This window comes from Leptosomus discolor, chromosome Z (genome assembly GCF_034619465.1).
Source record: "Leptosomus discolor isolate bLepDis1 chromosome Z, bLepDis1.hap2, whole genome shotgun sequence".
In the NCBI taxonomy this organism is placed as follows: domain Eukaryota; kingdom Metazoa; phylum Chordata; class Aves; order Leptosomiformes; family Leptosomidae; genus Leptosomus; species Leptosomus discolor.
The window spans coordinates 2866193-2888527 of NC_141419.1; the positions used below are offsets into that span (position 1 = coordinate 2866193).

Genomic DNA, 22335 nt, shown 5'->3' on the forward strand with positions numbered 1-22335 from the left:
ATGAGTTGGGGCATCCAACCTGCGGCTGCTCGGACACGCTCGGGGCAGGAAGGAAAGATGGAGAGCGGAGGATGAAGACGGGGAGCGGCCGACACGTCCCCACGTCCTTGCGTTTTCCTTGATCTGGTGGATTTTCCCGTCGGGCCCTTTGCTGTTTCCCTCCTCGCCTTCAGCGCTAACGCAATGTCCGAGTGCGAAACGCACGGTCGGCACGACCCCTGCGCAAGCCCTTGCCGCCCCTCTCCTGGCAAGGTGCTATCTGGTCTCCAGGGACTCCAGATATTCCAGTGCTATGTCATAGCAGAAATGATACTGCTCCTGTTCGGAGAGAGAAGAGAGGGTGTTATGATCCCGGAGTAAACTATTTCCCAAAGTTATCCCTTTTCAAGGCAAAGGACGTTTCCATAGCCCTAAGGGAAAGCCTGGGAGGGGCTCCATGGGATGAACACAGGTGCCATGCCTTGCTGGGGGCTGCATCCCTCTCCTGTCCCCCGTGACAGCCCTGCTGAGGCAAGAGCCAGGAGAAACTCTGCTTTCGGCAAGCGACACTCACTGCCGGGGAAGGGGATGACCCATTCCCCGGATCCAAAAGCACTGCACACGCCGAATTTCCGGGGGCACGAGGCACCTTCGCCTCCCCTGAAGGAAGGACAAGGAACACAACATCCCCTTACCACAAAAACATGGTTTATTCACTGCACCAGGTTACAAACCAGGCAGCAGCAGCGCGGGGCTCCACCGACCTCACCCATGGCCAACCCCCCCGCCACCACAGTGACTGACACGTGTCAATCAGAGGGTGGCAGAGCCATTGGAATGACGGGGTCTGGGGTCAGAGGTGTCCGAAGTAAAACCCTGGGCATGAAATGGAGGAGAGTTCTTATTTTTGAGTTCAGCAGAGGCTGCAAATGGGGAGCGTGCTGAGGCGAGCACCCACGGTTCGGGCGCAGGGCTACCAGAAATGCCCGGCCCCGGCTGCCGAGACGGTCCTCATCACAAATTCTCTTGCTGCAGATAAAAAAGATGCCATTTCCCACCCCTAGCAAGGATTTGTTCTGGACATTTGCTTTGTGGGGGGGGAGAGGCGTGAAGTTCTGAGAGCTTTCGCTTCCAAAAATCCAGATTTCCCAAGGTAAATGCCAAACAAATGAGCATTTTGGGACTCGGGTCGAAGTCTGACCCACCTGCAATGACCAGGTCAGGCTCACTCTCCCATCCTTTCCCTTTCCTGAGACAGCTACAGACGGGTGTCAGCATCTTCCCACCCTTAGCAGCTCCCTAGCTGGCTCCCCAGCTGCACAAAGGCAAAGCCCAGCGCGGCTGGTTCCTGGTTTTATAGCAAAAATCACTGAAATTGAGCTTGCGAAGGCAGTCGCATCCATCCTTGTCCTCCTCTACGTGATCTGTTCTCATGCTCTCCTGTCCTCATACAACTCACAGCACAGAAAACTACGGGGAAGCTCGGACCTTGGAAGTGCCCATCCCCAGGAGATGTTGCTCCTTCAAGCATCCAACAAGCAAAACCAGCCAGAGTAGGGGGGGGAAAAACCCCAAAAACCACAAAAAAACAGTTTTCTGATGCTGCTGTGAGCACTTGGACATCGTGGGGGTATCCTGGGTGCAACAGCAGGGAGGGAAAGGGGAGAGCTCATCTCCCGAAATCCTCACCAGCAGCTTAGAGCACCGGCACGAAAATCCTGTTATCCCCCACGTGGGTGGGCGGCTGCTCGGGGACCCCAGGTGGGAGCAGGCAGCAGGGGAGAAGGGCTTCAAAGCAAGGAGGCTGTGACAGCTTAGATTAAAAGCACATAATGCTTTTTGGATTAAGAAAAGGGATTGTTTCCATTTATCATCATATAAAAATAAACCCCACAGGCAAATAGAGGGGGAAGATGCACGGGCAGTGGGAAACTGCTACGTGCCAGCTGCTCTCTGCTGGGCTGTGGCTCTTTACACTGCATGAGGATCCAGCCTCCCAGTGACTCCAGTAGATTGGGATTCCCAGAATAGATGGTTCAGGTTCATTTGAGGCTGGAGGACGCTCGTGTCCTGATGTGAAATGTTGCCTTTTTTTAATACCTTTGCAATTTAGCCCAATGGGTCTGGTGGCTTCATGCTTGTCACATCATCTTTCCATTATGTGCATCCCTCCCTCTGCTCCCCTCTCCCTCCTTCTCCTCCACTTTAATTCCTAATGCAAATCACATCCCCTCCTCGCAACCATTTCATTTTGCAACTTAGGGATTTTATCATCTAAACAGGGTAAACATTTCCGGTTGACTTGCTTTTAAAACATCACCAGGCACCTGGATTCCTCCACCACGGGGATGGACACGCGCCTGCTCCATCCCCTGTCCTGTTAATCGAGCGCCTGGGCTTTTCACCCTGACCTGCTGCTACCTCCCGCCTCCCCGCCACGCAACGTGGCTCCATCGCTGCCCACAGCAGCTCGTCCACCAGTTAATTTCACTCAAAACGCAGTTCCCTTTTATATTTCCAACACGAATTTGTCTCGACTCCACCTCAGAGCTGCTCCCAGTGCTGCAAACCTGCCGAAGAGCTGCAATTACATCCCATGAATTAATGCCAACCTGCCTTATTGCTCCTGGGAAGGGTTTCTGACAAGCCCAGCACCGACGCCAAGGCCGTGTTGGCATGGCGAGATGAAGGCTAGCCCAAGGCTGCTTTCAAGAGCTGCCTTGCCTCCCTGCCCACCCCAGCCCGTGGCACGGTGCTGGCATGCTCACCGAGACGTGCTCTGCATGAGGATGCCCACGAGGCTAAGCAGGATTTGGGATGGGAAAGGAGGCGTTTTGGGAGGTGAGCATCCGCCAGCACCTCCCTGCAGGAGGGATGGACGGGGACCAGCAGCCAGGCTGGACACCAGCAGTGTCTGGTGCTTACCAAGGTCTCTACCATATTTGGCTTGTAGTTGCGGAGGGTCTTCGCAGCATAGAAAACATCTGCCATGTTGTGACACTTGATCATCTCCAGGATCATGGTGGAGGCACAGAAGGTGCCACTCCGGCCACCTCCATTCCTGGTGGGAGAAACACGTGTCAGTGGTGAGAAGATGGCATTAGAGCATCTTCCTGCTCCCTCCAATTCCCCCTTTCTTTATCCATCCCTGCATCCTGGATGTCCCAAAGCAGGGGCTCATATCCCAGAGTCCTCCCAAACTGGGGGACCTCAATCAGACCCACGTGGTGGCAGGAGCTGTGAACCTGCCCTCTGGTCCTCACAAGAGAGCATGAAAACACCTTTTTGGACAATCGGGGCTGGTTCTTGGAGATCTGGGCTCCATTTCCAGCCCTGCCATGGACTGATTGCTCATGTGACCTTGGGAAAGCCATCGTGTCCCTCTACCACCCTCTCCCCATCTGCAGGGTGACCCTAGGCCGATGACCTGGTGGGTAGTGCTGGCTGGAGGAACCATCTCACAGGTCACCCAGCACACCGCTCGCTGGGTACCTCCCCCATCGTGGGGTCAAACCATCCCACACCACCACGTCTGGTCCCCAGCCGCAAAGGGGACTGGGGAGAGGAAGAGGGAAAGTGACGCCAGAGTTTTATAAAGCAGGTTCTCAAATTATCCTTCGGCTAATGAAGATGGACGAGGCTGTAATTAATTTTTGAGTAAAGGCTCGCCTGCTGTCTCTACCGATCTGCAAACGTGCTGTGTCCTATCTGAGGAGAGCATGAATAGGTGTTTCTGTGAGCCAAACCCAACTGGGAAGAGGGGGATGGAGAGAATGTCCACCTCGATGAGAAGCAAGCGGTAGGAGCTCCTGACATGTCCCTTTGGAGCCTGCTACACACACAGGACACGGTGACAGGAGCAGGGGACCGGTGTGAACGGCAGGGTTGCTGCTAGCGGGTGTCACCCCCGCTGAGCATCCATCTCAAGGAGGAGGTTTGACATTGTGACCACAAGGTGCCTCACCCAAAACTCATGCTGTGGGAGAGACAGCACCATCTGGGGACAAACACACCCCGGTGAGGGCTTTTTTAGAGGATTTCCAGGCAGAACTGTGGACACATGAGCTGGGGGCATCTCCCCCCATGCCAGAGCCCACTCCTCTCCAGCTGACACTCACAGGCAGTGCACCACAGTCCTGCCATCGCCACTTTCTTTCTGCCACCTCTCCACTTGGGCCAGGAGGTGCAGGAAGGACTTCTTGGAGTCCGGGGTGTCTCGATACGCCGACCACCGCAGGTACTGGAAATGCCGGACCATCAGGTGCCCCTCCTGCAACTAGAAAAGCAAACCTCATCAGCTTGAACCCATGGGCTGCCCTCATTTGCCTCCACTGGAGGTCTGATGGAGGGCAAGAGGGGTTTGCCATGCATTAATAGGAGAGGAAGAGAGGAAAATCCTCTCCTGCTGCTTTAAGACGGATGGTTCAGCCCTCTGCTCCGCAGCTCACACTGATTCCACCACCCCATCTCACCCAGGGGAAGCTCCACTGACACGGTTTATCCTAACTCACAGCATCTCAGGCTGTCTCTGTATCCCCCAAAACTTGCCACCAGACCCCTGAGCCTCCCCAAGGCTTCTCCATCCCATCCTTGTCTTGCATGCAGAAAATCCTAGGGGATGTTTTTGTTGTGTTTGCCCACAGAGGTGGGGAGCAGTAGAAATGCGCCTTAATACCCTGGTAATCTGGTTAGTTTTGAAACTTAATCTGGTTAGCAGGCTCCAGGAGGCAGATTACATCCACAAAGCTAAACGAGGCCAGGCTTTAGCCAGGTAGATGTGGGGCTCTTGCTCAGAAGTACTCGGGGCATCTCAGGGCTTGGCAGCACACGTGTTGGGAGAACACACTGGAGGAGAAAGGGGAGATCAGATGCAGATGAGGGATCTTCAGCTCTGGAGGGCTCCGTCCACCCAATTTCAGATGCCTGATGAGCAGGGTGAGCACCAGACCATCTCCAACCAGCAGGACCAGGTATTCCTGTGGCTCTGCAGGAAGCCCCAGCCTGGGGAGTGGGTGCTGGGGGCAATCGGTGCCAGCTCCAACCAGCACAGCCCAAATGCACAGGCGTTTTTCTGAACATTTTTGGGACCTCTGATCTGGGTCAGCGACGTGGCTGGGATGGGCTGACCTCTCCAGGCCCAAGTTTTTGCTTATAACTAGAAGCTGGGAAGGCAGACAGGGAAGAAGAAACAAGTAAGTGGAGCTAAACCAGAAGAAAACTCCTCTGACAGCCCGGGAAGGAAAGCTTTGGGATCCGTTTTGAAGCTCAGGAGGACTCGTGACACCCCCCAATGCCCGGTTCCCCTCTAGCCAGCAAGACTTGGCAAGAAGCAGCTCCATGCATCTACCAGCACTCCTCCAGCGATCTGCTCCCTGGGGAAATCTCTTCTTAGATCCAGAGATTTCAATCACGCTGCATGTTAATTTAGCACAGGGTATATTCTACCACTCGAGAGCAAAGCACATTTGGTGAAGGATTTTGTGCTGACACCCAGGAAATGCCAGATGCTTCCATGGGGAGCGCGAACCAAAGCCTTCTTTGTGTTAAGAGTCCAGATAATCAGGATTTATCTCCTCCAACACTAGCTCCCACATCGAAGCACCTTTCCCAGCCAGGCCGTCAGCCAAGCCGCATGTTCCCTTCCAAGCTCCGTAATTCCCTTCTGCCCAATGACCTCCACTGAGGCATTGGCTTCAGCCTCTTGGCAACCCTTGGGAGATTTAAAGACCTCAAGAGATGTCACCTCTTCATGGCTGGCATTGGTAGTCAAATCAGCTTGGTTTTCCCCGCGTACAGTTCTGCACCCACGCAGGCTGTTCATCGCAGTTCCTGTCCCTTCCCCACTTCACTGCCTTTCTCTTCATTCAAAGGCAAGCTGAACCAGCCAAGTGTCAATGCAACAAGAGCAACAGGTGAAAACCTGTGTGGATCTTCTCACCCCGCAGAAAAAGGGCTCTGCTGGTCCCAGGGTAGCTGCTGTGCCCGTGTGGGGAGTCTCCATCCTGTGACACGTGCGTGGCTGGGCAGAGGTGGACCTCCAGACAGGATGACAAAGGTCTTCCTACAGAGTTATCTAACATTTTGCAAGGAGCTGTGAACTCCAGAAAGGTTAGATGGAGACAATGGCAAGTTTACAGGCTCCTCTCTGCCAGGAGGAGAGCTGGGGCTGCATCCTCTGGAAGAACTGGATTAGGCTGAAGAAGACACCAGCACCTCCAGCACCATTCAGTTTGTTTATATGGACAATCACAAGCTCTAGGACTGCATGGCCTCACTAGATGCATCATCCTTCTGCTCTCCAAAGATGGTCTACACTCATACAAAGAAGCTCTCGGTGATGCCTCAGCCCTTCCCCAACGCAGAGGCTAACAAAAGCAATCCACCCCCTGCACACGAGCTCACCCAACCCTGACCTCTGGACTAGCAGATGCCTGGGGGGCACGGAGACACACACACAGACACGTGTAAAGCAGAAACCCCCCCCAACCACCCTTCACTGGCATGGAACCAGAGGAGAGACCCTCACCCGTGTGATGTTCTGGACTCGGAAGAGACGGGACACGATGTCCTCATCGGCTACTCCAGAAATGTACTCCACCTCCATCGGGCCGTACTGCTGGAGCCCCGGCTCAGGCCAGTACTGCAAACAGGGCTGCGGAGAGAAGACGTACAGCTCACCACGACTGGGGACATGTACTGGGGCACGGGGAAAGGGCATCACGCGTCGCAGGTAACGTCAAGTGGAATAGAGCAGTTGAGGGGCTCTGGCAACCGAGAGGGGCTGCTGGCACAGGGGGGGTGGCCCCAAGATGGGATACCGGACCCACAACGCCATGGCTCACACAGGACCCACAGCACATCGCTGGATGGAGGATCCCTCAGCTCAAAGGTCAGGTCCACCCCCTGGTATCCATACAGCCTTCCCTCCACTGCACAAATGCAACATCCTGGAGATGGACGCCCCTGGAGGTGGACTTGCTGGTCCAGGAGGATTGCAGGATGCCTCAGCCCCCACAACCACAGGCCTGATCCCGCACAGTGATGGAGCAGGACTTGGCTGCTCCAGGTCTGTTCTCTAAAGCCAACGGCGTTTGAAGCTGCTCTGCCATCGACAGCAACGTGGGATGACAGTCCCCCTCACCCCATGGCCAGGACACCCCCCCAAGTCAAAGCAATCCCAGCCTGCAGCCCAGAAAAGGGCTGGGGAGCGACTCCTGCTCCCCCCACACGGGTCCAGCACGGCACTGATGGATGGCTTGGTCCAAGGGTCACAGAGGCGATTGTTTTCACACCGTGACAGCTGGGAAACCAGCATCGACACAAAATATATGATGTTTGTCACCGCACTTTAACAGGGCATTTAGCATTTCAGGCCATCTAACGGCTTGGGCCTAACTGCATGGCAAATGTGTTGGAGAAATAATTGGTTATTAATAGGGGCTATAAATCTCCAGGATCTCTAAGCCTCCTAGACTCAGAACTATAATTTGGATATTAAAACTTCCTTTGGCAAGACGTAGTTCAAGTGAGGGATATACCCTCTAAGTCACCTTTCAGAGCTGCCTGCTGCAAAGGTTGATTTATTACCTGTTGGTCCTAAACTGGTAAACATTTAAGAACCAGCTAAATATTGTAACACAGATATCCCTGAAGAATAGACACCCAGAGAGAGAGGCAGAGCTGAATAATGAAGAAAAATGGCAGAGTCCCCACCGGACAGTGCCAGGGGACAGTGGCCACTGCAGGGGATGGGGATCTGGGAGAGGATGGCACAGGAGCAGGCAACTCCTGCGAGGCTGAATGGCAATTCTGGATCAGAGAATGAAAGAACAGGTTGACAGAGAGAAATAAAATCATTTTTGCTGCCTCCTTCCCTGATGTGGTCCACTGCAGCTGGGTTCACTGGGAGCTGATGTTTCTGCTGCAGAGGGAAGGTGCTGGATGCTCACGGTGGGGGGACAATAAGATGGTGGCACTGCTGCAGGGCTGGGTTTTCAAAGGGGCACTTGGTCCCCAGCAGATACCCCAGAACGTGCAAGGGTAAACGTGAATCAAGGTGAAAAAAGCACGTGGGAACACCAGTCACCCCTCCCCAGCGGGACCTGCCCGGTGCTCGGGCAACGTAGCTGCTCTCCACCACAGCCACACTTCCAGGCAAAGCCTTTCCATCCTCCAGCCTTCAACACCTCTCTGCACACAGAGGGAAGCCAGGCAGGACCGTCCCATAGGGAGCAAAGCCCACAAGGCTTGGGGAAGCCACCGCTGCCAGCCAGGGCTTGTTGTGGCAATGTGCCCAGCCCCATCCTCATGCTGGAACTGCAGAGCCTGCCCACCCATGCCAGAGACACCCTTGGGTGCTGGGTCTGCACTGACACCCTGTCCTCTGGACTTGCAGAGGCACAGAGAGGCAGCAGCCATCACCAGAACCCGCTTCTCACACCTTCGGTTGAAAACATCCTTCATGGCTCTGCTTAGAGGATGTCCTGAGCAGTCCACAAATGCCTGCTCGCTGTCTCGTGGACCACAGCTAAAGCCTTTGCCATCACTGCTGGTTTCATATGGTCATGTTTGCATGATGGACTTCAATAAAGCCAACACACTCGGTGCATTACTTGTATGAGCTACTGGGAAGAGACCTACAGGAACTAAACCAAACCAAACCTTTCCTCTACTGAAAACACCACACAGTCCTGCAGAGAAGGTATAAATTAAAAGGTTGACAGAGTGTCATTGAGTTTCCACGTTTGGGTTCCAAAGGTTCACTGTTAAAGAAAATTAAGTCCTCTCCCATTTCATCCTAGTGCCCGGCCTCACTCCCTCCCAGGTGCAGAATCCAGGTGCATTTGCTCTTGCTCAGGTTCAGGCCACTGATGACTGCCCAGGGCTCCAACCCAGCTGGAAATGGATCCATTGAAGAAGAGGGACCCAACCTCAGAAAGGGGCAGGGGTGCAGAGCACCAGTTCATTTCAATCACAAGATGCATTTAGGCAACGTTTCACTTCTAGTGCATCCTACGGAGCAGCACGGAGAGCTGCTGAAAGCCGAGAGCATCACCTGGCCACACGGACAGCCAGGACAGACGCAGCGCTACTGAAATCCCAGAGCGGGGGTTATTCCACGGAAAAGGGTACAGGCACTTCTGCACGGGGGGGAAGGTGCCCAAGGGAGAAGCTTCACGTCTGGGGTATGGTGATGCCCAATGCTGCAGCCTTGCCCGTCCCTCCCTGGGCACCAGCTCCCAGGGGCAACGGGACACTGCACTGCCCGAGCAGGATAGACCGAGTGCAAACACACTGGGATGCACTCTGGGGCTCAGAACAGCGCTCTCCATGGAAAGAAAACACGGCTTTCTGGCAGTTTCTGCTGTAGAGCTTCCCTTTCCTGTTGCCAGGAGACGGGTGCTACGCTCTGATGTCACCGTTACGCAACACCGGTGTCACAGCAACGCTGGGGGCCTCACCAGGCAGCCGACACCACAGCCCTTCTCTCTGCTGACCGGCAGGATCAAGGGTGGCTGGTCGGGGAAAGGGCCACGGCTGGAAGTTGCACCGAGCTGTGAACCGGGAAGATCAGATGGAGCCAACGTCACCAGAGGCCTCCTGGGCTTCGGCACCCTGGGCTTCCGACCCAGAGGAGCCAGACTGGTGGGAAGGTTCTCCTTCTCCTGACCATCCGGGAGATCTCATGGGAGAATGTGGGAACCCTGCCATCGGATTTCCCGCAGAAGAAAAAGCCCTTCAAGGTTTCACTGAAGAATTCCTCTTGCCCTTTTATTTTTCGGAGATGGCTGCCAAGACCAGCGAGTCTTCAGCCCGCTCCTTCCTCAAAAAGCTCTGGAAGATCGTTGGCAGCCATGACTTCCAGTCAATTTGGTGGGGCAACGATGGAAACTACATCGTCATCGCAGAAAAACTCTTCAGAAAGGAAGTGCTGGGGAGGATGGGACCCCTGAAGATCTTTGAAAGCGGCTCCATGAAAGGCTTCATCCTCCAACTCAACCTCTATGGATTCCGCAAAATGGAAGAGGATTCTCTCATATCTATCTCCATCAAGGAGCTGCAAGCAATAGCAGCAGCAGGGTCTGCTCTGGGCAAGGTACGTCACTTCCCCCGCACACAGAAGAACCCTCGGGACATTCGAGGTGGGAGAGAGGTTCACGTTCAGATGAAATGAGCTTTTGCAAGGGAGGAGACAGGGATGGCAGCAAATGGCCTGATTTTGTCTCATGGGTCATTTGCAGGAATTCTTGACACAGGATTGTGGAGGAGTAGAAATGCTGATGAAAAAGATTTTGGTTATTCCTGCTTACTTTGAACTCTTTATAAAACAAAGAGATCGTCCCATCCATTGTGCTTCCTCTGTATCTGCCTTTACCAGGCATTTAAATCTTCTTGGGGCATCTGCTGAATGCTGACAAGATACGCATCAGCTTCAGCGTTATTCCCAACATCTCCATTCCACTCTCAGGAGGTGCCTGAAAAACTGAAAACTAGGGGTGTTTGGGTTTCTCCATCGGTTGGTCAGCTTCTGAAAACCCAACACTTCTCTGCTCCCACGTGCGGAGCACACAAGGGTGGTTAACCCTGCACAAACCCGATCCTAACATTTTGTTCAGCCTGAACTCGAGGTTTAAAATGCCCCAGAGAGTCCTTGCTCCTGCCCGTGTTCGTCCTTGCTGAAGCAAATGCTTAGTTATCGGATCTCTGCCTTTCTCCTTCTTGCAGCAATGGCAACTAACTCCTCTCCTTCCCATTTTGTAGCTGCTCTTCTACTACAACCCCTTTTTCACAAGGGATGACCCCGGCTGCCTCAGGAGGTTTATGCAAGGGGCTGGCGAGACCCAGAGAGCCGCAGCTGCACCCCTGCTGCGCCCCACGGGGAAGGGAGGCCGCAGGAGAAGACGACCCGATGCTCAGCCGGCGGCAGGAGCTGCGGAGCAGGAGAACGACCCCCGGCCATCTGCAAGCCCCAGCTCCACGCCGACCGAGCCACAGGCTGGCACGACCGCCCAGGCGGGCAGCGCCGCTCCCTCCCCACCAAAACGGCGCCGCAGCCTCAGCCCCGCTGGCAGCCGGGAGGCGGCTCCTGCTCCAGCCACGGCTCAACCCCGCCGTGTCACATCTCCTGCCCCAGACGGGCCCTTGGCGCCAGCCGTGGGGCTCCCCGCGCTCCCATCGGGGCACGCGACGCTGTGCCACCCCCCGGGGCTGGCCGGCCTCCAGTCTGCTCTCCATGGCTGGCCACGGTTGCCACTGCCGGCAACGGGCTTGGACCTCAGTGGGGGCTGGACTGGAAATAGCGGCGACCATAGGTAGCGAGTGAGCGACATAGAGGTAGAAACATGTTAGTGTAGGAATAAGGAACAAAATGTTGTTTGTTGTTCTGAATAATAAACGTTTTCAAGGTGCCCTGTCCTGTCTCTGCAGTCTCACAGTCGCTGTCTCGACACCGGGGCCAGGGGGGGCCTTCAGGGACACGAAGGGTTTGGCTCCAGCCCGCGAAAGCCAAAGGCCCCAGGCGCCGGCGCTGCGCTCAGCAAAACCCAGCAAAAGGCCAACGTGGGGCCAACCCAGGAGCTGCACCAGCCCCCACGGCCACCCAAACCCAACCCAGCCCTCCGGGCTCTTCCAGAGCCCGTGCCCCTTCCTGCCCCAGCTCAGAACAGGGGCAAGGGGCAGCAGGGCTGCAGGGAGCACCCTTGGGCTTCTCCTGCCCGTCCTGCAGCAGAGCTGGGGATAACCACAGCCCTGCAGCTGGCAAAGCCATAAATGTCGCCTCCAGGGGTCACAACTCGGACTTGGTGGAGGAAGAACCTCTCCCATCAGCCCAGGATCACGGCATCATGGAATGGGTGGGTTAGGAGGGACTTTTAAAGGCCAGCTAGTCCGAGCCCCCTGCAGTGAGCAGGGACATCTTCAACTAGATCGGGGTGCTCACAGCCCCGTCCAGCCTGACCTGGGATGTTTCCAGGGATGGGGCACCTACCACCTCTCTGGGCAACCTGCTCCGGTGTCTCAGCACTCTCGTCATAAAAAAATCTCTTATCTAGGCTGAATCTCCCCTCTTCTAGTTTAAAGCTGTCGCCCGTGTCCTATCGCTACAGACCCCCTCAAAGAGCCTGCCTGCAACAAATGGTACAACTGCCGTTTTGGGTCATTTACATCGAGTATCTGATCTCAAGTCATAAAATAAGGCAGCTAATGAAGTCTTCTCCAGACATCCATTAGGAGTCTATAATGCTAATTTTATGTAAAAACCCAGTAAGTTTCTTCATTGAATTAACATTACAGACCTGCAGCAGTTTTACATCTGCTCTGGGAGCAGCAAGAGTTCTCCAGGCATCACCCTGGGTAGCACTGGGAGAGTAAATCAAGGCAAGGCCAAGCATGGCCCCCACTCCCCAGCTTCTGTCCCCTCTCCCCCAGGGGACAGGGGACACCTCCCCTCCAGCTTGGCAGATGTGCACATCCCGTCACGCCGTAAAACCCACAGGACAGCTGCTTTGCAGCAGGCCGATTTGTAAAGCAGCCTTCACGAGCCACCAGTGAGCGCCCTTGGAAGATGGAAGTGGGAAATCCCCTGTTCCTCAGTTTCCCCTTTTTAAAAAGGGAATAAAAATCAGTTCTTTATAAGAACATGGTTATAGTTGTCATTAACCTCGTATCTCCCCGGGACATCCACAAAGATTATGGTACAGTAACACCACGCCAACACCGCCAGGCTGGTCTGCTGCTGAACACATCTTTGGCTCCCACCAGCCAGCCCTGTGCTTACAGGGGATAAATCCTGAGTGCTGCAGCCAGTCCCACCTCCCCTTGCAGAGGAGCTGAGCGAGCAAGGCAGGGGCTGCAGCGCTGCCGAGGCGACGGCGACAGGGCAGGACAGGGCCACCGGCAGGGCCGGCGCGGTTCCCAGGGCGGGCAGCACTCACCCAGGCGGAGTTGGACTGGTTGAGCTGGTTGAGCATGACGATTGAGGTGCAGCCGTAGTCGTACACCAACCGCCAGAAGTCGGTGGTGGTGTTCTGCAGCGGGTGCAAGGTGACGATGAAGGCAGCGCTCTTGGTGTAGCTCTGCGGAGAGGGAAGACGAGCACCGTTAGGGACACGGCAGCGGCACTGAAGCCACTGCTGTCGCACCCACAAGAACCAGCGTAACCAAAAGATGAGTGGCACCCAAGCCACTCTCTCCATGCTTGAGCAGAGCTGGCCTCCCTGGCACAGCCTTTGTCCCTCCACGCCCTGGTGCTGGGGAGATGCTATAAAGACAAGTCTAAGTGATCCTTGCCCTTGGTCAGGATGAAAGTACCTGCTTTCTGCTCTCGCAGGAAAGGCTATTTTGCACAAATAACCAGGGAAAAGATGTCACCTTTGAGCCAAGAACAAGCAGAAGCCGTGGCTGCCAGATGGCCCCAGCCCCCAGCTCTGCACCCTGCCCCGAATGAAAGCATCACCCACAGCATGACCCCCACCCACAGTGCCCCAACACCGCCGGGCACCGAGAACAGCAAAGAGACAACCATTGACCTGGGCTCAATGGTTTCTTTGGGGAGAAAAGGAGACCTGCAAACAAAAGAGCCCTAGAGGCTGCAGGAAGGAAGGGGTGGGGAGGAAATAAAAAAAAAATTACTGAACTTCTTGTTCGTGCTTTGAATGAGATTTGTCCCCTCCGTCATCCTGATGCCGGCTTGCCAAGGGACTGGGAGCCCACAGCTGAGCTCAACACCACATCAATCAGACTTTTAAATGGACACACTTTAGCTCAAGCCTCTTCAGATACAGGTACAGAGCAGCAAATGTTCAGTGCCTGTGAATTAGCACATGGGGAGTCCTCTGGCTGCTGCAAAACCTCCTCATTTAGTGCATGGAAATGCCTTTCCTGAACCTTTCCCCCTGCCCTGTCCGTGAGGCGGCAGCAAGATCCCCCGGCTCTCAGCGAGAGCTCTTCACCCTCGAGGAAGGCGATAAGAGCAGCGGAGTGAGGGAGATTTCATGAGGTGTTGACCAGGCTTGCCTTGGCACCCCCCATCCTCTGGCACCAGCATAAACGACAGGAGCCGGCGCGGAGCAGAGCGTGGCTCTGCCAGCCTGCTGCCAGCACCAGCGCCACGCTCAGCACCGCTGACGGGCAGCACAGACCAATCCAACCTGACAGAAGGACAGACTGGCTGAGCAAACCACTTCAGCACTTGAAGAAAATGAGACTTCCCCCCCCCCAAAGAGAAAAATGGGGTTTATCCCTTCAGCAAAAATTTCATCCAAAGGGCTTTTTCTGCCTAAAAAAAATAAATTTTATTCTCTGACCCCGTAACAGAGATTAAGGGAGACTCAGTGATGTATAAAGATAAAATGGATATGCAAACACTAAGTAAGCTGAAAACAAAGCTCCCAGCCCACGCTAGCCAAAGCCTGCAGCCCAGTGGGTGCTGCTCCCCAGCCACCTCCGCTTTACAAACTGCTTTTTGCTGCGAGAGCAGGTATCAGGGAGATGAGATCTGCACAAAGATGCAGCGTGATAAATCACCCGTGGGGTGAAAAATGCAGGGCTCAGCCGGGTGCCAGTGCTCAGCTGCGACCAGGAGGGTTCAGGGAAGGTGCCCAGCATGCAGCAGGGCTCAGGGCTGCCTGGGCAATTAGCACCCCGGAGAGGAAAGTGGGTTTGGTGATAAATGACCCATTGCTCAGTGCGGGCTGACAGCCCGTGACATCCTCTCCGCTCTGCTTTGTGGTCATCAGCAGGTAGGAAATAGCTTTGCCTTTATGGATGTCATTTCTGACCGCACCAGGGGGACATGCAGAGGTTTTGGGACCAGTTTGGGGCCCTTGAATTGCACGGCGAGAATGGGCAGGAAGATGCACAGCACGACGCTGGCAGCACATGGGGCAGGGGGGCTCAATGCTACCAACCCTTCCCAGAGCTTCCTCTCCCTCCCATGCTCCATTTTGCTACAAAATAAATGAAGACCCTTCGTGTGTGACTCGCGAGAGCAAGCGAAAAGCTCTTTCAAGACAAGCAAGATGCTGCTACACAAAAGAAGGGGTGAAGGACCCCACTATGCCTGTCCCAGTCCTTCCTCCTGCCGACACGCAGCTGGGCCTTGCGCAAAACAAGGCTGTAAATTCAAACCAAGCAAGGTTTTGCCACGAAAAGCCACCTGAGATAACCTGAACCAACCCCTTCCCTCCCCGCAGCATGCTCACATCAGTTAAGGCCGCGTTGATGTAGTTGTTGCTGTCTCCGTCCACGGAGATGAGGAAGGGAAGGCATCGGTCGGGCGGCAGGACGTCCATGCTGCGGTTCCTCTCCCGGTTGCGGGGCAGGAGGGCGATGCTGCACTCCTCCACGTCCAGGTGGGGAGTCACAGAGTTCAGGGTCTGCGGGTACACGGGCTCCCCTTAGCTCCCCTGCCTGCCCGCGCCAGGGCCAGACACCCCTGGTCCCAAGCAGTGGTGGGCTCCCAGGAGGGTGAGGAGCAAGGGGGTGTTGCAGAGAGGGGGTGCAGAGGGTTTGGGGCCGCTCACCTGAAACTCCTCCCGCAGCTGCGAAGAGTTGCTCTGCGGCTCTATCCTCACCATCTCCTTGTAGGTGGGCTTGAACTCACTGGCGGGGATACTGGTCTCCCCGCAGAGGCAGGCTTCCAGGATGGCGTCGTGAATGAAGACGTACTGCTCCTTTCAGGGTGAGGACAGGGGTCTGAGCCTCCACAAACCACTAGGGACAGCAGCCCCCCCGTGTCCCCAGCTGTCCCCGACGCCCGCTCACCTCTGTCTGTATCATGTTGATCCTCCGCGAGCACAGGGTCTTCACGCAGTTGTAGATGTCCACGACGCCCTCGCACTCAGCCATGTCCAACATAACATCCAGGACGATGTAGCAGCCAGTTCTCCCCGTGCCGGCGCTGGGGACGGAGGAGGAAAACCCAGTTCTCAGTCCGCACAGCATCCGCACGCAGCCCGGGACGCTGGCGGGCACGGAGCAAGGTCTGTGCGGGCAACGGTTCAACACACGGCCCCTGCCCGTGAATGTGGGGGCAGCCAGGGCCCAGGCAGGGCTGCCAGCACTCTGCACACCCCCATAATCAGAGCCCGGTTTTGCCTTAAACCACCCTCCCCACCACCCACCCGAACACACCGCTGCAGCAGCCCAGGAGCCGCATGATGGTCAGGCTGCGGGTGGGAGGCTGGGCACCCACGTCTAGGTTCACTTTTGCTTTAAGACAGCAAAATACATGATTTTTACCCTAAAGCCAGCAGCTAAACCATCCGAGTCCTGACAGTCCTCGGGGATCCCATCCCAAAAGGGTGGAGGAGGATGCTCAGCACCAAGCCCCGAGAGCGCAGGGAGGTACCCCTGGCACAGAGGGGGTCTTGAACTTCCCCAGGGCAGACCCTTGGGTCAAGGCTGAGCCCAGCAGGATGCCTGGAGCCAGATAACAGAGATATCCCAAATCCTGGCACGGTTGGACTCACAGCCAAAGATCTACGGATGCTGCAACACCCCCCCCCCCCCCCCGCGACGCATCAGGAACAGAACGGCTCCCCCTCTCCTTTCCTACAAAGTCTTTCCCAGTGAAATACTAATTTCTGGGGCTGATGAATCACTCGTCGTGATTATCAGTGATTACAGGCTACGGGCGCTAATCACACTCGCTGTTGCCGGTGAATGAATACTGATGAGGCAATTGACAGGGAGAAATCAAATAAAAAAAAAAAAATCCCTCCCACTCATCAGCTCCTCCTTGTTTGCCCAGGGAGGAAGAGCCATTAACCCGCCTGCTCAGGGGACAGAAAGCCACCGCTCCCCCTCAGATGTGCCACCGGTCTCCTCCCAGCTCCCGTGTCCCAGCGGCTGAGCCCTGTGGGGACAGTGCTGCGGGTACCCCGGGAATGGGGCTGTACTGCTGCCCCCCACAACCCGCTCCCTTCACCCAGACCCAAGGTCCTGACGTTGCCATCAGCAGCGGTTGAGCAGCCCGTCCCCCCCGTGCCACCCCTGCCCACAGGGACAGGGCTGTATCACCAGTAACACGTCCTGTGGCAGCCCCCAAAAGGCGCTGCTCACTGCTTGTCCCCCTGGACCACCCACAGCATCCCCCCCCCCCCATCCCTGCTGCCGCCAGCCCAGTGGTGACATTTTGCAGCTGGATGCCATCATAGAGGGACATCCAACCCCATGCCATCAGCCCCGGTGCCTTCCTTGCCCCAGTCTTTCCTTGTTACGAACCCAATTTATACATTTTATATTTCCCTGCTGAGTATTCTAGCATCATTCAGAGCTTTTAGCATCATTCAGAGCTTTTAGCATCAGAGCCAGAGGCTAAGCACCCACCTAAGACACAGCATGCACTCCTCCAGGGCCATCCATACCCCCCCCAAACCCCATCCCAGAGGGGGACGCTCCCCCCACAGCCAGCTCTGCCCCACGGCCTCGCACATACCTGCAGTGGATGACGATGGGGCCGGCGTCGGGTGGCGTGGACGCCTTCACCCTGCGGATGAAGGCCAGCAGCCCCGTGGCGTGGTAGGGGACACCATGCTCGGGCCACGACATGAAGTGGAACTGCTTCACCTCGTGCCGGGCCGAGTAGCCCCGCTGCAAGGGAAGGGTGAGATGGAGTGAGGGCGCAGAGGGAGGGCAAAACCATCCAACCACCTGATTTTCTTGAGAATCCATCATTTTGCCAGCTAAGCGTCCAGCCAGATGGACCACACAGCAGTCCGCCGCTTCAGCAGCCCCACACCTCCCTCCTCCTCAGCTGCAAGGGGGTTAAAAACTAGCAGCCACAGGTCTCATTCCACTAGCATCTTCGCTACCTGCCCTATAACTAGACAGTAACTCCACGTTCCTGTAGATTAAGAGGTAAATCCCACCGCACTGGCTCCATCCCCAGGTACCACACTGGAGAGTAATGGCCACATAAGCTGCGCTCCAGCCCGGAGGAGAAAAAGCATCCTTCACCCCTGTCACAATTACACGGTGCTCAGACAGAAATTAAATACTCACTCACCGCCAAAACCAGAGCAGGGCTGAGCCACTCGCCCCGGCGGAGGGTGCAGAGCCGGGGAAAAAGCAAAGGAAGAAGCTACTGGCATGCCCAGGGTTCAGAAGTTGCACCTCAACCGGGGGTGAAAGCCCCATGTTGGGGTAAATAAATGGGGTATTGGTAAATGCCAATCTAGTGATGGTTAGGGATGCCCAAGGCGGTTTGTTCTGTGCCTGCGGGGGCAGGGTGAGGCAGGTCGCGGCCGGCAGGAACGGCACCATACCCTCTCGAGAGCGAAGGTGCGGACAGCGTACTCGGCCAACGTCTCCGACTTCACCAGGGTGATCTTGATGTCCCCGTACATCTCGGAGTCATCCGGCCAGTATTTGGAGCATTTCACCTGCAAGGAGAGGATGGGACGGGGTTTTGGCTCTGCGGAGGAAGCTTCTGGCAGAACCAGAGCCTGGAGGGAGAGGGAGGGGTTGGGGTCCTTACCCGGCCCACCTCCACCAGCTTGGTTATCATCACGATGCTGGAACAGTGCTCCTGCCACACCATGCGCCAGAAGTCGTACACCATCTCCTGCTTGGGCCCTGGGGGATGGAGGGAAGGCCGCCGGGGATGGATGGGCAGTGCCGTGATGCCACCGCATCTCTCCTCCTGCCTCTGCAGCACTAACGCCCCCGCAGCGTTTAAAGCGCCTTTTCCCCCAGGGATGCGCGGTGCCACGGGACGGCAGGAGGGACGGGAGCTGCTGCGCGTTGCTACCGCCCTGTTTGGCCCCAAATTGTCCCATTCTGTCCCTTTCTTGCCCACGCCAAGGTTAAATCCCGCCGGGGACAAAAGCCAGCTGCTAAATCAGCTGCTGAACCGCTGGCTGAGAGGGCAGGGAGAGGAGGGAAAGGGCAACTCACCTTGCGTGGCTATGAAGTGGTTGGACCTGTGGTAGCCCTGCAAGGGAAGCAGAGATGTCAGTCGCAAGCTGGGGGGAAACTGGGACACTTGAGAGCCAGGGCACAGACCCATAAAACATTCCCAGTCACCCAACTGGTAGCAACTCTCCATATCTGCCAGGCCAGGTCCTAGCTGCTGGTATGACGCTACCCACCACCGCAGGAGAAGGAGGTTCAGCAGCCACCCTGCACCCGGTGCACCCTGTCCTGGGAGGGTGCACCTCCCACGTGCCACGAAATGCTCATGTAACACCCATCCTTCATCCCGGTTCTGCACCAAAATCCCCAGCAGCACCCCGCAGGCATCCTGGGGTCCACCGGCTCTACCCCGGCTCCTGCTGCTGCCGGCATCACTGCCAACCGCAGCAACATCACCACGACAGCCTCATTAATGAGATCCCATCCTGCAGCAGCCACATGGTGCTGAGCGATGGCCTGACTCCCCTCCATCCCATCCACTTACCGGGGCCATTCCCAACTCTTAACAGGGACGTGCCAGCCCAAAAATCATGTCCCAGCAAGGCCGCTTCCAAAGAGACCAGGGACCCAGCGTCCCACGCCTTGGCCATGGGTCCAGCAGAGCTGAACCACAGCACACGTGTGAAGGTGATGGCAGCTTCTTCATCCACCACAGGTCCTTTCACAGGGGATTTTTGTGGGTTGAATTCAATGCCTCCTCCGAGCACATGGGCTCTACTCCCCATCATCCCAGGGAGGACGCGCCATGGAGACTTCTCTTTTCCCTTCCCTGGATCATACTCAAGTTTATCTACCCATTTTCCCAGCCTGCCTCGCCCTGATGCTTTTTAACACCACACTGCCCTGTACAACACCTGGGAGGAGACAGGAGCAGAGAGAAAGGAGGAGAGGGGAACCATCTACTTACTTCTCGGTTAATCCGAATCTTAATGATCCCGTTGGGACACAGGTTTGAGAGAAAAAGATCAGAGACAGAGATATTAGTGAGGCACAGCTCAAGAGACAGGTTAGAGCACCAGCCCCAGAGCGGGTCATGGAGAGCCACAGGGAAGATGACAGATGGGGACAGAGGACAGGCATGGGGATGCTGCTCGGGCACAGGGAACCCATCACGGTGGCATCAGGCCACCACTGCCAGATGACATCCTCTGGAAAGGAGGGAAGAGCGGGCCTTGCTGTGGCTTCAAGGAGATGCTCAAGCCCTGGACCCAACAGAGCCTTCCTGCACCCTCCCTGCTCTCAGCATTACTGGAGGCCACAGAGGACATCGCTTTTGGGGGACATCGCTCTCAGGACACCAGGGCCAAGCTCTGCCCAGACTCACAGGCACCGACAGGATCGGGGGGTATCCCAGCGTGAACCCCCAGCTGGTCCCTTGGCCCCCTCCACCGCTGCATCCTCCGCCCAGGGAAGAGGGAGATCCGTGGCCACGAGAGCAGGCGAGGGGAGAAGAGAGGATGGAACAGAGGAGGAGAAAGGAGGGAGAAAGCAGCGAAGGGAGAGACGCAGCAAGCAGAAATTGCTGATGACCAACAAGTAAATCAGGCAGACTCTTCACGGCGTGTTTCAGGGACACACAGGTCAGCCCGTTCTGGGCTGTCTAAGCTCCTCCAAACGCTGCTGGACAGACCCAGCCAGCCCATAGGGTCCATGGGAAGCTCCTGTTCCAGCCTAGACCCCCCCCCCCGCCACGGAGCCAGGCACCGTCCTCCCCACTCACATCGATGTAGTTGGCGTTGATGTAGTCCGAGTTGGGATCGCCCAGCAGCGGGTGCAGCTTCACTCGGTGACGGTCGTCTGGAGAGCGAATGGAGAAGAGACTGTCAGCGCCCAAGGCAGGTGAGCATGGGGATGGCACGTCACCCACCGTGTCCCAGGGCTCCTGGGCACCCTTCGCAATCGCTTTGCACCAGAAATAAACGCCAGCTGATGGAGACCTTTCCAAAGACGGTGGTTTAGACGAGCAGGGACACGAGTGAGCAGCTTTCAGCGCGGTTAACTCCCTGAACTCTGCCCAGTCCTGCCAAAGACGCAGGGCACCCACCCTGCAGCACCCTGCCGTCCACCCCAGCAGGGCACTAGGACAGCCAGAGCCCAGAGAGATGAGCAGAAAGCTCTGCCCAAGCTTCAGTGTCCACCTGGGGCCCCAGACAATGCTGGAGTGGAAGGGGTGAAGCTGAGGACAAAGCATGTAGGAGGTGGAAAGCACCAGAGCTCCTGGAGCGCCAGGGAGGTCACCAGAGATGCAGCAAGGAGCAAGGTGGTCGTGCCACACTGACTGGAGGGAGCTGGTGAGGAGCATCACCTCTCCGGTGGGGTTAAGCCCTTCCCCAATCTTCTGTCCTAAAAATTCATCATTTAATCCCTTTCTCTCATCCTGCACATCCACACCAGCAGCTCCCTAGGGCAGGGCTGCAGTTTCTCAGAAGTCCATACAAGAAAACACACTCCAGGTTATCTGGGGCCCTCCAGCACCCCCCAGAATATCACGGTGATGTTATCATCACGCCAGGATGCCCCATCCTCTAGAATTATCCAGCTCCAGTGCAGCTCCAGCCCTATTTGCTCCAGTGTCCAATCCCAACAGGAGCTCTCAGACTGAGACCCCTGCACTGAGCAAGGACCTTTCTGCTGCCCTTGACCAACCAGACCCCACCAGTTTATTCCTTGCCTTGAACCTACCAAAAAAAATCCCCCAAAGCCCTTTAAAAGGTTTTTCAAGCTGTTTAGGGCATCTAAGCCTTTGCTAAAGGCACTCACATGTCGACACGTGATCCTGTCTCCCTTTGGTCTTGTCTTTCTTCTTCGAAGCATCCCAGCCTTCAAAGAAACTCTGTAAGGAAAGGATGGCCATCACGACCCGAGGGCATGACTGTGGGGTGTCCTCCCTGCCCAAGCCCCACAATCTTCCCAGGGAGCAGGTCAGACAGGGTGGTCCCTCCACCCCAACACCAGGGTCCAGCAGCTCCAGCTCCATAGCACAGGGTGGTCCCTCCACCCCAACACCAGGGTCCAGCGGCTCCAGCTCCATAGCAGGCTCTGCCAGCTATGTGCTTCTGTTGCATCCACAAAATACCCCGTTTTCCAGCAAATTACAGACTGCCTGGTTTGTTTTTTTTTTCCCCAGGGCTGGTTGTGGTTTTTTTCTAAACCTCCCGAGCCCCTTTCTCTCCCCTGCACAGAACAGGTTTGTGTGTAATAACAGTAACATTCACAGATTGGCGTAAGAGGAGGAAAGTGGAAGGAAATTACATGTTTTCTCCCCTCCTGTAATATCTGAGTGCTTTCAAATGACTAGTTCCAAGAACATACAGCAGTTTTTCAAGGAGCACTAATGATTATAGCAAGCCCTGGTTTGTCCAATACATGAAAGGGGAGGGGGGAGAGAAAGCTCCTGCACTTGAAACAACTAAGCATTAAACAGTAATTTCACTGGGAAAT

At 55.9% G+C, this 22335-nt stretch overlaps 1 protein-coding gene across 5 annotated transcripts in view; it reads right to left on the minus strand.

The window, feature by feature from the left end:
* Positions 1-255: 255 nt before the first annotated feature.
* Positions 256-22335, minus strand: part of PTPRU (protein tyrosine phosphatase receptor type U) — a 68581-nt gene continuing 46501 nt past the window's right edge. For 2 of the 5 annotated variants that reach the window (XM_086479947.1, XM_086479948.1), the window contains 14 exons: positions 21655-21727; positions 20615-20691; positions 18877-18913; positions 18458-18555; positions 18246-18362; positions 17417-17571; positions 15742-15877; positions 15501-15650; positions 15180-15353; positions 12912-13052; positions 6506-6631; positions 4098-4255; positions 2905-3040; positions 256-318 (listed from right to left, as the gene is read on the minus strand). In XM_086479947.1, coding sequence (XP_086336073.1) covers positions 256-318; positions 2905-3040; positions 4098-4255; positions 6506-6631; positions 12912-13052; positions 15180-15353; positions 15501-15650; positions 15742-15877; positions 17417-17571; positions 18246-18362; positions 18458-18555; positions 18877-18913; positions 20615-20691; positions 21655-21727 — 1641 coding nt within the window. Of the gene's footprint in view, positions 319-2904; positions 3041-4097; positions 4256-6505; positions 6632-12911; positions 13053-15179; positions 15354-15500; positions 15651-15741; positions 15878-17416; positions 17572-18245; positions 18363-18457; positions 18556-18876; positions 18914-19801; positions 19820-20614; positions 20692-21654; positions 21728-22335 lie in introns of all 5 variants that reach the window. The other 3 variants (XM_086479951.1, XM_086479949.1, XM_086479950.1) reach the window with 3 other exon arrangements.